The sequence below is a fragment of the Hibiscus syriacus genome, unplaced genomic scaffold (genome assembly GCF_006381635.1).
Source record: "Hibiscus syriacus cultivar Baekdansim isolate YM2019G1 unplaced genomic scaffold, ASM638163v2 tig00001323_pilon, whole genome shotgun sequence".
NCBI lineage: Eukaryota > Viridiplantae > Streptophyta > Magnoliopsida > Malvales > Malvaceae > Hibiscus > Hibiscus syriacus.
Genome location: NW_024061864.1, coordinates 18,352 through 33,889, shown reverse-complemented (window position 1 = coordinate 33,889; position 15,538 = coordinate 18,352). Strand labels below are relative to the sequence as shown.

Sequence of the window (15,538 nt, the reverse complement as noted above, 5' to 3'; positions counted from 1 at the left end):
GCACATCAATTGCAGCATAGCTTAAGTCGAGAAGGGCTATCTGCCAAAGACCCCCGAGTTCGATTACACTCAGCTTCGAGGGCACATCATTTACAGCATAACTCAAGGCTAGAAGGGTTATCTGTGACCAAAAGACCTTTGAGTTCGACTACGCTCAGCTCCAAGGTATATCATTTGTAGAATAGCTTAAGTCGAGAAGGGCTATCTGCTAAAGACCCTCGAGTTCGATTACGCTCAGCTTCGAGGGCACATCATTTACAGCATAACTCAAGGCTAGAAGGGTTATCTGTGACCAAAAGACCTTGGAGTTCGACTACGCGCAGCTCCAAAGGCGCATCATTTGCAGAATAACTTAAGTCGAGAAGGGCTATCTTCCAAAGACCCTCAAGTTCGATTACACTCAGCTTCGAGGGCATATCATTTACAACATAACTCAAGGCTAGAAGGGTTATCTGTTACCAAAAGAACTTCGAGTTCGACTACGTTCAGCTCCAAGGCACATTATTTCCAGCATAGCTTAAGTCGAGAAGGGCTATCTGCCAAAGTCCCTCGAGTTTGATTACACTCAGCTTCGAGGGCACATCATTTACAACATAACTCAAGGCTAGAAGGGTTATCTGTGACCAAAAAGACCTTCGAGTTCGACTACGCTCGGTTCTAGGGCACATCATTTACAACATAGCCTAAGGTAAGAAGGGTTATCTTTCAATAAAATTATCGAGTAGGATTCCATTCAGCTCGATGACACATCATTCACACTACTTGCCGGTTGCAGTCGATGCTTTCAAGACGAGAAGAAGACCTAGATTAACCATGCCTTAGTGATAAGAAACTGTTTCCCGGGAGTATAGCTTAAGTCGAGAAAAGTTATCTGTCAACGTTCGTCGAGTTCGATTCCATTCAGCTCGAGGGCTTATCAACTACAAGGTGGAGTCAAAGAACTATTTTTCACTCGAATTTCCAACAAAGGTCTTTAAGCCGAGAAAAAGAGCGAGGATGACTACAGTTTGGCAAAGAGAAGCCATATTCCGGTTTCAAATTCCGAACTACGGCTTCAGTTCTATTTCAAGATAGACTCGATTTCGTGATGGAGGAGTCATCTGCAACTCAATTCGACAAGGAGTTATTCTTAATTGAATCAATTTTCAACTCCACCGAATGAAAATTTGTGTTCTTTTATCTTTGTCCTATTTTTCGTTCCACAAAAAAGGACAAAGAGGAGCAGTTGTAGACACCAAATTTTATCCATATATATAATATTATATATATATATATATATATATATATATATATATATATTTACTTAAATTAATACATTTCTTTTTTTCTCTTTACAGACACAACAAAACAAAGCCCAATAGAAATGTGTGAGGCCCAATAGACCTAACTTTTCACCCCGAAAGACTCCCCAACGTCGTTTCTCACCCAGCTTGGTCAAACCGCCGCTTCTCACGCAACCAATGCCGAACTCTTCGGCACCATGGCGACGTGTGAACACCAACAAAGCAAACAACCATTAGACTCTCAATAACCTGAGAGTTTTACTCAGAATAGGATTCTAAAAATAGTTTTTTTTCCAGTATAAATAAACATGTAACTATACAAATTGTAGACACAAAGATTACATGTGAAATACCAAGGGAAAATACAAGAGAAAATACACGAAAAATTCTGAGGAATCAAAGCAAGAACATATGTAAAAATTTCGAAACCCATTCGAAATAAAAGGTGTGATTTTTACCTTGTTTGGTCGCTCATCTCGCTTGCATGTGGTCTCTATGTTTTTTTTTGTTCGAACGAAAAAACGATAAAAGGGGGAGCGATTTAAACACCAAAAAATGATAGAAAGGGGTTAAGTAAGAAAGAAAGAAACCACTTATTTCTCATCAAGACCTCATTGATCTTTCCACTAGAGCCAAGAATTTTGAGTCGGCGCTAATCCATAGCCGTGGAACGTGGCCGAGGCAATAGCCCTTTGTTTGTGTGAGAGAACGGCGGAAGAGGAAACTAATAAAATGGAATTTCAAAAGCCCATTATTTGGCTTATATCCAAGCCAAGTAGAAGTGTCGTGAAAAGGGATTAGAAGCAACACGTTTTTAACACAGGGGATATTTACATAGTATTGATAATATTGCATTTAGGTCATGGAAATGTATTTTCATTATTTTTAATTCTGATTTTTAATTTTATGCATGTTTTATTTTGGCCCCAAATTTAATTTTGCTTTTAAATCAACCCTTATATATATATATATATATATATATATATATAATTATTTTTTATTTATTTTCTATATTTTTTTGTTTTTTTATTACTATTATATTATGCTATTTTTTATTATATTGTTTTCATTACTCTTTTGTTTTTATTGTTATGAGTATTATATGTATTTTATTATCATTTATATATATATATATATATATATTCTACACGTTTTTTTCAACCATCTTTTCAACTTTTTCAATTTTTATTTCAACTTTTCAACATTTTCATTTTAGTCTTTTTGACTTTCTTTTTCTTTTTTTAATATAAAATTACAATTATTTCCTAAATGTTTCTTCCCTTTAAAATCTATCATTTTTTAATTTTATTTATCTTATTTTTTTCCTTTCTTAAAATTTAACATTTTTCTTCTTCTGTTTCATCTTCCTTTAACATTTTATTTTTTTTCTCCCTTGATTCTTTTTATTTGATTACTTTTTTCGATATTCCTTTTATTTTATCATTTAACATTTTTTTTTAAGCAGGAATTTCAACCAATCAAATGTAAGTAATTTGAATCGAATTTTTAAATTCTAATTTAATTTTTTAATTTTCGCAATTAAAGACAACCGATAAATTAATTAGTACCGAGAGGGCGGTTCAAGGGTGCTAATCCTTCCTTAACCGTAATCGACTCCAGAACTCGACACGTTTCTGGTACAACGCAGATCAGGTAAGATGGTGTCCGACCCACCTAAATTCGTTTTAAAGTGGTCGGTGGCGATTCTAACCCATTATTTCAAGTCGAAGCTCGATTTCGAGGCTCACCCGAAGGACGGTTCCGACATGGGGCTTAAGAGCCCCATCAACCTACATAGTTTCAAAGCCAACTTTTTGGAGACTCTTTTTAAGCATCCTCGCTTCTCTAGTGCGCAGGTAACTGATTACAACTTCAACCTATTTATTTCACATGAATTTGTGCATTAATTTTAAAAAAATGAATCCAATAGGTATCGGATGGTGGAGAAATGACAACAACAACAACAACAAAACCCTATTCCCATATGCAATGAGGTAAGGGGGAGGTAGGGTAATAGTCTGCCCCCAACGCCAGGTTGAGAGTAGCTTCCGCTGAAGGCCTCCGGCAATCAGAAAAATAAAGATAAATTACATGCATGCATGCATAAATAAATAAATACATAGTTGAACAGTCTTCATATGCAGTCTTCATATGCGCGTTTGTATTAGAAGTAATCTCTGCAAATAAATTCCTGCGTAAAAATCTCAGCATTTAGACAGAAACGTAAGCCTCGGGTAAATTTAGAAGGAGGAAACATACAGAGAATGATACACATAATTCAACAATAGCAAGCTACGAGAAGGAATAAAATCAAATGAGTTAAAACCTATAACTAATGCAACATTACTTCACTACCCTAATTCTAAACCTTCATAAATTCCATGGTCGATCATGATATGGCATCCCCCGATACGTTTGTCGAAGATTACATTTCAAACCTTAGCAAGACTCAGATTTGCAAGACTATTCCCATGTGGGATTGCCATATTTTAAACCTAAAAACCTCTGACGCTGAATCCTCACTGGTTTTTCTAGCTCACCACTCCCTTGGCGATGGAATGTCTTTCATGCCCCTGCTAATTTCTTGCTCCCACGCATTGCCGAGTTTCCCGGTGATGAAGAAACCAAGATCCGGCGGTACTGGATGGTTTTGGAGATGTTGGTCTCTTCTGTTGTTAACATGGAATACTTTGGTTGATATATGCATGTGTGTGGCAACAACGTACTTGTTGAACGACACCCAAACACCCCTCAAAGCACCTTCAAGTAGTGTTGCTTTTACTTCTCGGAGAATTGTGCGTCGAACTTTCTGTTTGGATGACGTCAAATTGGTGAAGAATGCAACCAACACGGTTAGTCCACCGTTCCCTTTTTTTTCTTCTTTTGTGTTAATTAACAAAAAACACATTTCCTTTGTAAATTCTTCATGGAGAGCTAAAATGTGTTTCCATTGCAGACGGTGAACGACGTGATGCTAGCGATAACTCAGGCTGGCTTGTCTACATATCTCAACCGGAAATATGGTTGCAAAATAACACAAAATTGTTCTCTTTTCTATATAATTAATAAATGTGACAGGCAAAGGTAAGAGTGATAATGGAGAAGCAAGAGAAGGGGAAAGCAACCTTCCCCGTAGTATTCGTCTTACAGCAACTCTGTTCATCAACATGAGATCATCTCCAGGGGTTTATGTAATTACTTATTTAGTAGTTTTCTTTTCATTTATTTTTAATGGATCTCACTGCAAGTAATTTACAGGCCTTGGAAGAAATGGTGAAGAAGAATAGAAAAGCGGAGTGAGGGAACAAGATCGGTTATGTAAACTTCCCTTTAAAAATTGCATTGAAGGATAACCTATTGGATTACATTAAAGATGCCAAAACAACAATGGATAGGAAAAAGGCTACTCTCGAAGCTAAATTCAGACTGTTTATGGCGAAGGTTCTTGTAAAGTTTTATCCTACCAAAGTAAGATACTGTTCATTTACGTATCTTTTATAATTAGATTGAAGAATATTTAATAAAAAGAATATAATATTGTTTATGGCAGCTGGCCACTTTCCCATTAACAACTCTGTGGTTCTCGAATGTGGCTGGACCTCAGGACCATGTCAGCCATTTTGGCATTCAGGTTGCCTTCATGGCTGCATCTGTGTACGGTCAACCAGTGGTAAGTTACCCTTTTTTTTAAAGAGAACATTGCTATATATGTATATATATCCCAACAATTGAACATTCAACCTTCTATAATGATAGAAACTAAGATTAATATCAACAGAAGATTTGATACAAGTCTTTTGGCATTGTATACTTGACTCCCTCAATTGACACTGTAATGGAATAATTAAAGTTAATGAGATTGATTATTTTACAGGCGCTCATGATTCATATCATTAGCTGTGCGAAGAAGATAAGTATGGTGTTATCAGTTGACGACACCATTATTCCAGACTTCAGTGAGTTGTGCGATGATTTTGAAGAAGCTTTCAATCTCATTAAGAACGTCGTGAAGGGTTTAATCAATAATTAAAAGTTATATATATGTTATTTTCGATATCAGTAGTGGATTGTGGCTGTAATAAGGTTGCTTAAATATATTTAAGCTTGCATTTATGCTTTTATGAACTATATCTACTAATGAAGTAGTTAAACCTTGAGCAGTCGAGGCTTATTTTGTTTAAAATGCAATTAATTCTATATGTTTTCTCTCTGTATTACTATTTTGGAGTTAATAAAAAATACTAAGAAAACATTAAACCTTTAAATATAACAATAATGCTAATTAAAAATAACATTATAATATATATAACACGTGATGGAAAAACTATCATAAACAACATACTAAGAGAACACTTTATAAATTATCATTATTTACAGGTCCAATCACACCAATCAATCACTTAATTTAATTAATTAAATTTTAATTTAATTAATAATAATATTATTAGAATATTTAAGAATATATAATTTGAACATCTTTAAAAATATATTATCTTTTAATTTAAAAGATTTAGAGAAATCTAAATATTACATAAAAGAAATCAAACACCTGACTTATAATTAAACATGATTCTTCTTTACTGTGTACATATAGTTTTTTTTTTCAAGAGACTCAATATTTAGATAGAATATTTATCTCAAAATAATTATAGAACATAGGAAATTAGCAAGGGTATATACTGACTTGTAAACCACCATCGGTTTTATCGGCATAATCGTAGGCGCAGTTGTTTATTTTATGCTTTCTTATCTTCAAATCTTTAATTAGAATTTTAAGGGTTATCTAGACCTACAATCATTGAGTTACTAATAAGATATCAAGACATTTCGTTTCCGTTATTGGACTAACCATTTTGCATTATTTAATCATTATGTCATTAATTTCGTTTAATAATTAATATAATAATATTTTAATTTTTAACATTTATATATTTAATAAATTTATTTAATAATTATAAAAATATTATATTTGTTTATGCTGTCTATTGGTAAAGTCAATATATGTTGAGGAGTGCCAATTGACACTCCAATTTTTATCATATGTATAATATGAAGAAAAACATGATATCAGTTGGAAAAAGGTTTCGATACCCTTTACAAAAGACGTTAACTTCATCTTTTTTTAAAAGTTAGTTAAAAAAAATTATGGCACCCCTGATTTCCCATAAAGGACAAATTTTAAATTCCCTCCATTCCTGAATAACAAATTGGAACAGACGAATAGAGTCAATTTTTGTCATATTGTCTATAATTTAATATAAACATTGGAGAACAAAAATTGACTAGATTTACCAATTGTCGCACAAGAGATTATGATTCTCGAATGTTTTTGAAAGGAAAGGATACCATCTTTGCAATGCAGATAAGGATTGGATATGAACTAATGTGATGGAAATGACACGTTAAGAACAGAAAATAAGCTCTATTTTGGTCAGAAGACAAAGTTTTCTAATTTCAATTTAAATCATTTTTATAATGTATATAATATGTAGAATTAAAAAAACTCAACTCAAACCTAAAAACTAATTCACTAGTAACTAAAATTTTTGAGTTATTCGAATCATATTTTATAACTCAAACTTTATTTATTTTTTTATCAAATTTTTAACATTAAATCAAGCCAAAAAAATTCAGTTTTTTTTTAATCGAGTTTTGCTATGCTATCCATACCTGCAGCATTTCCTTGTTGGCGGGGCAAGTATAAATTTGTGTGTAAGTTTAACTTCCAAGGATAATTCTCTGACAATTTCTGTTTACAAGTTTTTGTTACAACAAAAAACTGGGTAATAAGAATCCCGACTATACCCGATTAATCCCAACTAATGAACTACAAATATAAAGATTTACCTTTATAATATGATAATTTGGTCAAGGTTTTACAACATAAAGGGGACTGAAACAAATTACAGTCTGAAGTTTTACATATTGATCAAATCAGAACCCATAACATACATAGCTGAAAATAATCATCCTTACATCAACAGAACAAAGCAAACATAATACTATGGCTTACCTTGTAGGCACACTCCTTGGTCTTTCTATTTTTTTTTCTTTTTTCCATTTTTACAGTATCACCTTAATCTCAAACTCATCACAGGCCATGGATTCACCCCAGTGGGAGTAGATAGTGAAGGTCGTATAATTGGGACACGTCTTACCACTGAAAATGCCTCGTTGAGGCGAGCTACACGAGTCATGAACTGAGACACCTTCTGCAAGTACAACTCAAGTAAAGAACATAACGTTAGATGTGTACCAACAGTCAACCAAGCCAATTGTACTAGTGTTGAACTTAAATTAATTTACCTCCATCCAAAACTTTTATACAATAAATATCTTAACAAACCAACCATTTAATTTACCAATATGATTGTACTCATTGTGCACATTAAGTTTCAAATTAATCCAACATCATTATCATGCCAGTTGAGAATACTGTTGTTGTTTTCAATATTTTTTAGTTTTTTACAAGGGATAAATAGTTGAGACATTTCTATTTAATCAAAACTCTACGTGCACAGTTCACGATAATATATATGAAAAATTGAACAATTATGAATCAGACAAAATGTTTATGAACTTATGTCAAACAACTCTAGTTTTACACTTATATAATCGGATCTCTCCTCATGTGTGTGAGTGTGCACGCGTATTCCAACATAAAAACATATGGCATTGTTCTTTCGTTAAAAGCACATGAATCACTAGGTTCAATGTATCTCAAATTCAGCAAACAAAAAATTCGGAACAAATGATACAAACAAAGAAGTAGAACAAGAATCCGAATTCATGAAAAACTCTATGCTTGAAAATAATTGGGGCTAAGATTTTGATTATAAAAGGATAAACAAGATTTTAAGAAGGATGAATAAAATATCTCTGATGAGTGATGAGTGATGACTGATCTAAAACTGAAAATAAGTATTCCTTCAATTTCATCCTGCATTATATCCAAATTCCAACCACCTTCAGGTCCACAAGACAGATGGAAGAGAATAAAACATAAAAAGTTAGTGCCTCCCAAAAAATATAAATGGATAGAAAACTATGGAACGACCAAGATTTAAAACCTCCTACCTTTTTCTCTTAACACCTAAGGAATGCAGCAATGGTTTTGTTTGGTCAGTCATTTTCTGTAGGGACATATCACATTTTTCATTTGGCTTTGTTTGGTCTGTCATTTTTTTGGGTTGTAGTTGAATGGAAGTGTTCACTTCCATGCTTTTATGCTGTTGAGACTTGGGAGTTAGGAAGTATATTGAGGGCTACCATCTATTAGGGCAAGTTGTATGACAACATATGTGCAAGAGGCTGCCAAAGAGACCCAAAGTTCAAAATGTTAGGGTTATCTTGTGTTTACATGAAAGAGGCTAGACAAAATGCTAAGCCAAGATTTAAAGGCCAAACTCCCTAACCTTGCAAAAAAGAAGGCTCTTAACATTTATTAGTTGACCAAAGATGGCATTCCAGACTGGAATCCACACAAACATTCAGAGAGAACTCCCTCCCTCCCTAATCTTGATTTGGGTTTTCTATTATATACGTGTTTTCATTCTGCATTTAGTTAAAAGTTGTGTTAGTGACAGAGGGAACAAAACAGAGGAGGAAATGAATACAAAAGACAAAGCTGTCCACCCCAAAGAATATTTGTTGGGACGCTAAGTACAAGTTATTTGGTAGGTAACCCTAAAGAACACAAGAAGTTTTTGGTAGGACTCTATTTAGAAGCTATTTTCGGTAAAATTTTATTTAGATTGATATGATTTGTATTTAATTACCTTAATAAGCAACTCAATTTAAAGAGACCGAATAAAACAAGTCACAACTTCTATGAAAACCCTAAAATGAGATTTTGGTCTCTCTAATGAGTCTTTCCCTTTGATGTGCTTGATTGATTTTTCCATCCATTCCATGTGGTTCAGTCCCAAACTCACGGCTGTAACATTATTTCTTTAAAGTTATTTAGAATGAGCCAAGTGGAGTCACAGGCAAAAATAAGAGAAAAATTCAGGGCTTAGATAAGGAACTAATAATCATTAAAATACGAGTTTCACTCAGGACAGCATCCAATAATCAAATATTTCCAGAGTAAGAGATTTGTGAGGATGCAGGTAAAAACGCTGACAAATCAATCAAACAAACGATCTCAACTTATGGTAACCATAAAACGAAAAAGATCATAAAGATTCATGCGTAAAAGAGAATGAAATTCAATTGCAACGTGAACCCTAGAGCAAATGGATCTAAATCATAAAACAGCAAGGACAACCGACAACTTATGGTGATCCAATTACAGAATAAATCTGAGACACAATTCACAATTCAATGTCCAAATACTGAAAAAGATCAATAATATTGACAACAATAACAGAAAAACGCAAGCAGCAACTGACCTTATCATCCATGGTAACCCTTAGCTGCAAGCTACTGCTCCTCCGCTTCATCTTATACAATCTGCGTCCTAATATAACAAAACCCATCACAGCCGCCGCTACAGAGAAGGACCAAGCAGGGCTAACCCTGAGAACACAGTATCTCAAGAGCTCGAAAGGAACTTTCCACCATGTTACCTTCTTCTTGTCTCCCTCATTAGCTGATCTCGCACACAACTTCATTTCATCGATAGTAGAACCTTCGTTAGCAATTGTATTACCGACTCCTACTTCCGACTCCAATGTTGAGCTATTCCCGTTATCGAGCTCACCTGAATTCTCCAACTCAGCTCCCTTTTCCATACAGTCACAAAAATCAAAGCCAGCATCTTTCTCAATATCGTCAAACTTCATCGAAATCAAAACATCTCCACCAGAATCAGGCCAGAACTTGTCCAAATCCTTATCTTGATCTTGAATATCGCCAAACTCACCAAAACCTAACTCCTTCAGTCTATCGAATTCACTAATTTTATTAACATCAGGCTTTAATGTACACAATTCATCAGTCTTACCTTCCACTTTTCCAACCCCTTGGAGAAAATCTGGGGCTTTCTCGTTCTCAGCGAACTCCAAGTCCTTTTTCATAACCAAATCACTTAATTTACGATCATCTGACCGATCACTTCCGGAATCGGACCAAAATTCGCCCGAATTATTCCTCCTATACTGAGCCACAGGCTTGGGATCAATCCAACTCGGATTATCTGACTCGATAGAGCCTTCTTCGCTCACATCCCCCTCCTTTGCATACATACTCTGATTATTAAGAGAAAAATAATCAGACCTTATCATCCCTACAGTATCACCTTCGATGCTCTCAAGATTCCTCGACTCGGCCGCGTTAACCAACATAGAATTAGACTCAGAGTCCGAGCTGTGGAGCACCTCCCAGTCTAGTAGGTCTCCTTCCATGACAGGGATTTTGATTGATCCTTTTTTCTACTTTTGGGCAATCAAAACACCAAAAACAGAAAGCATCCGACAAACCCTAATCCCCAATTGAATTTGGATCCTGAAGTGTACGACTTCTGAGGGAAAGGAATAAAAATGCAAATACCAAAGCCGATGAGGCAGGGTGCTTAGAGTACTGAGCAGAGGAAGACAATGCAAGTTGTGAGCGTTGACGTGGCATGCTTGGAAATAATAATTTGTTTAGTCAAAGTGAAGAACGTTGACTTCTTACATTGATGAACCATTAGAGTTTTGACACGTCATATAAACAGGTGGGGATGAAAGCAGATAACTGTTTCTGAATTGAAATGAATATATTTTTCGAGAGAAGATAAATTAAGTGTGAGTTTAGTTTACGAAATGTAAGATTATCGGATAATAAGATTACTGAGAATGTTGTATTTTGTGTTTGGTTGGTTTAGAAAGAATGTAAGATTACAGTGTTTGGTTAAAGGAATAAAAAATTATTGAAATATATATTTTACCAATTTGTCCTTATTATATATTTGTTTTTTTAATAAGTTGAATTCTACTCTAATATTATAATTAATTTATATATTTTCTTTAAAAAATTAAATTCATAAAATTTATATAATTTTTTTATAAAATTGAAAAGATAAATAGGTTTAATGAATGGTAAAATTTTATTTTAACCCTTGAATTTTATATAAAATTCTAATTATTGTCTTTTTTTATAAATCTAAAATAGTTTAAGGATAAATTTGTAATTTAACCTTCATAAAATTTTTATTATTCAACGACAGAATAAGGATATTTTTGAGAAAAAAATTAAGGCATTTTACTCTAAAATGTCGGTAATCCAACAATGCCTAAGGTAAGGGGTAATCACATTTTCGTAATATACCCCCAAAAAATCCATTATTAGTAATAAAAGATTATCAGAGACTGGGACGTTGGTCAACTAAACGTGGAAATGAGGATTCTATTCCCCTGATAATCGCATATGTCGTGAATCAAGCAGCCCTAAGAGTAAAATAAGACAAGTGTCCACTTGAAGAGTACACGTATCAAGAAATGGAATAAAAAATGAAGAACTAACCATTAGTTTTAATTAAATTAATATTTTAACCCAAATTCAACATTTAACCCACCTGAGAATGAACAATGGATTAGATTAGCTTAGGGGTAACTTCTAGAGGGACTTGTATATATTTTTACCACTATAAGAGTCAAGCACCTACCCACCCACCCACGCACCCACCCACCCCTAGTTTCGCACCTGCTAAGAACATGTAAATAAAGAATATGTCGGTTTTTGTTTCTTAGTTTTCGCCGTAAGAGTGGTTGGTTTTTGAAAGTTATATTATGTTTAATCATGGAGGGATTCGTCTTAATTGTTGATCCGAATTCCGAATTTTAGGTTAGGGTCAGAGTTAGAGATTGACAAATGAAAATTTGAGTTGGTAAGAGTTAAATTTTATCAAAATAAACATTGTAATAGTTATAATGATAAATTTAACTTTTATTTTTATTAGGTGAAATATGATTTTCTATTGAGTAGACCATTATTATTTTAAATTAAATTATTATAATCACTTTTTTTATTAAAATAAAAAATATCTAAATTACAATAAAGATTTATAACCACAACTGTAAACTAAACTTATAATAAATATATTTTCCTAAACATAAAAAACTAATTATTTAAGATCAATCAAAGACATACAAGGAAAGGGTTAAAAAACATAATCAAACAAACTCGAACAAAACGTAGATACGAACAGATCTGGTCGCATCGACAAACGGACCACAAAAAGATAAAGTTATTGAAAGACCACAACAAATCGCACATTAGAATCGAGCGACGTGAGAATACTATCCACGAACGTAAATTGTATACCCAAATCCAATATGAGATTCCAAATCATGGAAGATCAACAATATAACAAATAAACGTCATATTAATCGGCCGTAACGATGTCAAATTTAACCCTAAAAAAATATAAATAAAAACAATGATCAAACGATAAAAACGTATCATGAAAGAAGAGAAAAATATGTCATCAAATCAAAAGAAAACATGTCATAAAAATAAAATTATTAAAAAAATATATACGCTATAATAAAGTAAAAGAGAAACAATAAATACTAACAGTTTATGATCAACACAAAGATAATATTGTCGTAGATCACAAAGATAAAGAAGAAAATAGACTAACATTGATTAAAGAAAATAGAGAGAAAATATATTATTATAATTTTAATAGAAATGATAATTAATATATTAATTTTTTATGAAATTAACATTGTAATTTATATGACAGCTAGAGTTGACGATAAAAATTATATTTATGATGTTATAATTTAATTAAAAATAAATATTTAAATTTAATTTTTTTATTTTAAGTGTCTAGTTTTTTTTATTAAATTAAATGTAACATTTTTTCTATTACTATGTTAAGTTAAATTCTATGACAATCATTAAAAATATTTGTCAATCATTTCATATGGTAGGTGATACATTTCTAAATTTTTGAAAAATTTATTTAAAAAAAATATTATTTCTTAAAATCCATAATTCTAAAGTCTGACTATTGCCGTTGGTCATCGTCCAATGCACACCCAATCGTCGTTAGTCTCCCACTTACTTATCAACTCCTTGTTGTCGTTTCATCCCCTAAATCTCTAAACATAAATCTTAAATGACATATTTTAAATGATTGACGTATTTTTAAATGGAATATTTTATACAATTTATTTAATTATATATTTTACACTTGAAAAAGAGATATTTTATACAATAAACAAAATACTGAATATATAAAGATAAAAATTGCAAATAGTTTATAAATTCACTTCAGGTATTTGATTAGCAAAACAAACCTATTTGTTTGACATGTTTGTTTTATTTTAACTGAACCAGATCCTAGGGATGATCTGTCTGGAACAGATGTTGAAAGAAAGGTAAGACTTAGAAGAGTTTATTTTTCTTACCCCCGAGTTAAATGGTAAATAAGTTAGTACAGTTACTAGTTACTACTGTATACTTGTGGGTAAACTCCTGAAATAGTCACTTTTGTTTCATAATTGTCACCAAAATTAAAAAATAACATTTTGATCATTGATACTTTAAATGCTAGTTTCATGACATGACATGACATGAGCCTAAATTGTTAAGTTAGAAATGATTAGATTAGATTCCGTGAGTCATCCCGATAATGTTTAAAGTGAATTATGGTCATATGTTTTTTTTCTAATAATTTTGAGAAATTTTGTTCATAATGGGTATTGAACCCACAACTTAAAATAAAAGAAAGGTATCAACTGAGAGTTTTTAACTATTTGATGTATAAATTGTTGATAATTATGGTCACATTCGATTTTTATTTTTGATATCATGAAGACACATTTAAAAAAGAAATCATAAGAATAGTAAAAGAATATTAGAAAAAAATAACTCCAAATTCAGATTTCTTACTCTCAAATATTAGAAATATTATTGAAAAACTCATTATGATTAATTAATTGATGTCAATATTAATATTTATCGCACTAATAATTGCTAATTAATTTATCAGTCATTAGCTAGATTCACAGGAATTAGTGTTAGGCCTAACTTGGCCAACCCTAACTCCAAAAGGTAGAAGTTAGAACTTATTGTTGATCAATTTTCTTTAATGAGTTCGAATCTTGACATTGTTAATGGAATGAATTGGTGGGAGGGTTGTTTTAATAATGAGATTTTACAGTACTCAATCTGAATTAACTGGTCAATAGATTGAATACCGATGATTAAACAAAAATGATATAATCATAATATTATCTACAACGAATTGAAACTATAGTTTTTTGTTATTTGTGAACAATAACAAGCATGATTGCTGTGATACAAGAGTTGAAAAAGAGATTTTGCAACAAAAAAAATCAAAATTATTAATCATCTAATAATTAGTGTTATATATTTTTGTCAAATTAGTATTTGAAAGAGGGAATTGAAATTATATTCAATTTATGCTTGATTGAATGGATTTGGATTGTCAGTTTTTTGTGATAATAAGATTAGGTTGATTTGGAGTGGTTGAGTGAGTCTTTGGGTTTAGGTCAATTTTGTCATGTGTAAATGCAAGGTAATTGCTCAATAAAGCATCTTTCTAATTGGCACTGATGGAAGAGATGCATTTATGATCTCTGCTAAAGATTTACCGATTATGATCATAGATTGATTTTCATTCTGTAGGTGATAATTTTTGTCCGGGAATCTGTCTTGAAAGTGGAGCTTTCTGATATACCTGTTCAAAGTCTGGTTCCAAAGCCACTAAGTGTCGGGGTTAATTACTTAATTTTCCTCTTTCAGAAATAATATACCGAAGAAAGAAATGATTAATGTGATACTCATTTGTGGCCAGAACATGTTATACTTAGATTTGCCTTGGCAGGCTACTTCATCTGCTGAAGATTTTATGAAGCAATTACCTCGGTTTAACAAAGATTTGGCTACCGAGAGACAGGAAGTTGAGGAATCAGGGGAAGTGAGTATTTGTTTTTTGTTTCATCTTTTCCTCTGTTTCTACTAGCTGTAGGATAATACTGCAGCAACCCTTTAAATGTACAAAATGAAGGGAAAAAGATGAAACAATTAGGTTTTGAAGGGTGTGAAGGACACTATAATCAAATCCAATTATTTGTTTTTGTCGGTCCTGAGATATGTTGGAGTAGTGGATGCCATTAACGAAACGGAACTTGCGGAACTCCGAAGATACAGTAAAAATCACCCATTTGCTCAGCTCTCCGGTTCTGATAACATAATAGCATTCACAAGCAGCCGCTCATAGTCCGGGGTCCAGGTGCTGGTGCCCAAGTAACCGATGGTGGAGTATTCATTATTCAGTGACATTTTGAGGCTTGCTT

The 15,538-nt window shown here is 32.7% G+C and overlaps 1 protein-coding gene, 1 long non-coding RNA gene and 1 pseudogene across 2 annotated transcripts; 2 read left to right on the top strand and 1 right to left on the bottom strand.

Annotated features, from left to right (window-relative positions):
* The first annotated feature begins 3,664 nt into the window (after window positions 1-3,664).
* On the top strand, window positions 3,665-5,313 carry LOC120124988 (annotated as a pseudogene).
* Window positions 5,314-7,106: 1,793 nt separating this feature from the next.
* Window positions 7,107-10,757, bottom strand: LOC120125006. Its single transcript, XM_039143532.1, has 2 exons — window positions 9,677-10,757; window positions 7,107-7,495 (listed from the first exon to the last, which is right to left on the bottom strand). Exons 1-2 carry the CDS (start codon window positions 10,628-10,630, stop codon window positions 7,355-7,357), a joined length of 1,095 nt encoding a protein of 364 aa, XP_038999463.1. The 5' UTR covers window positions 10,631-10,757; the 3' UTR covers window positions 7,107-7,354.
* Window positions 10,758-13,535: 2,778 nt separating this feature from the next.
* LOC120124980 lies at window positions 13,536-15,165 on the top strand. Its single transcript, XR_005516325.1, has 3 exons — window positions 13,536-13,594; window positions 14,868-14,951; window positions 15,067-15,165. It is a non-coding gene; the product is annotated as an uncharacterized LOC120124980 (long non-coding RNA).
* The last annotated feature ends 373 nt before the right edge of the window (window positions 15,166-15,538 follow it).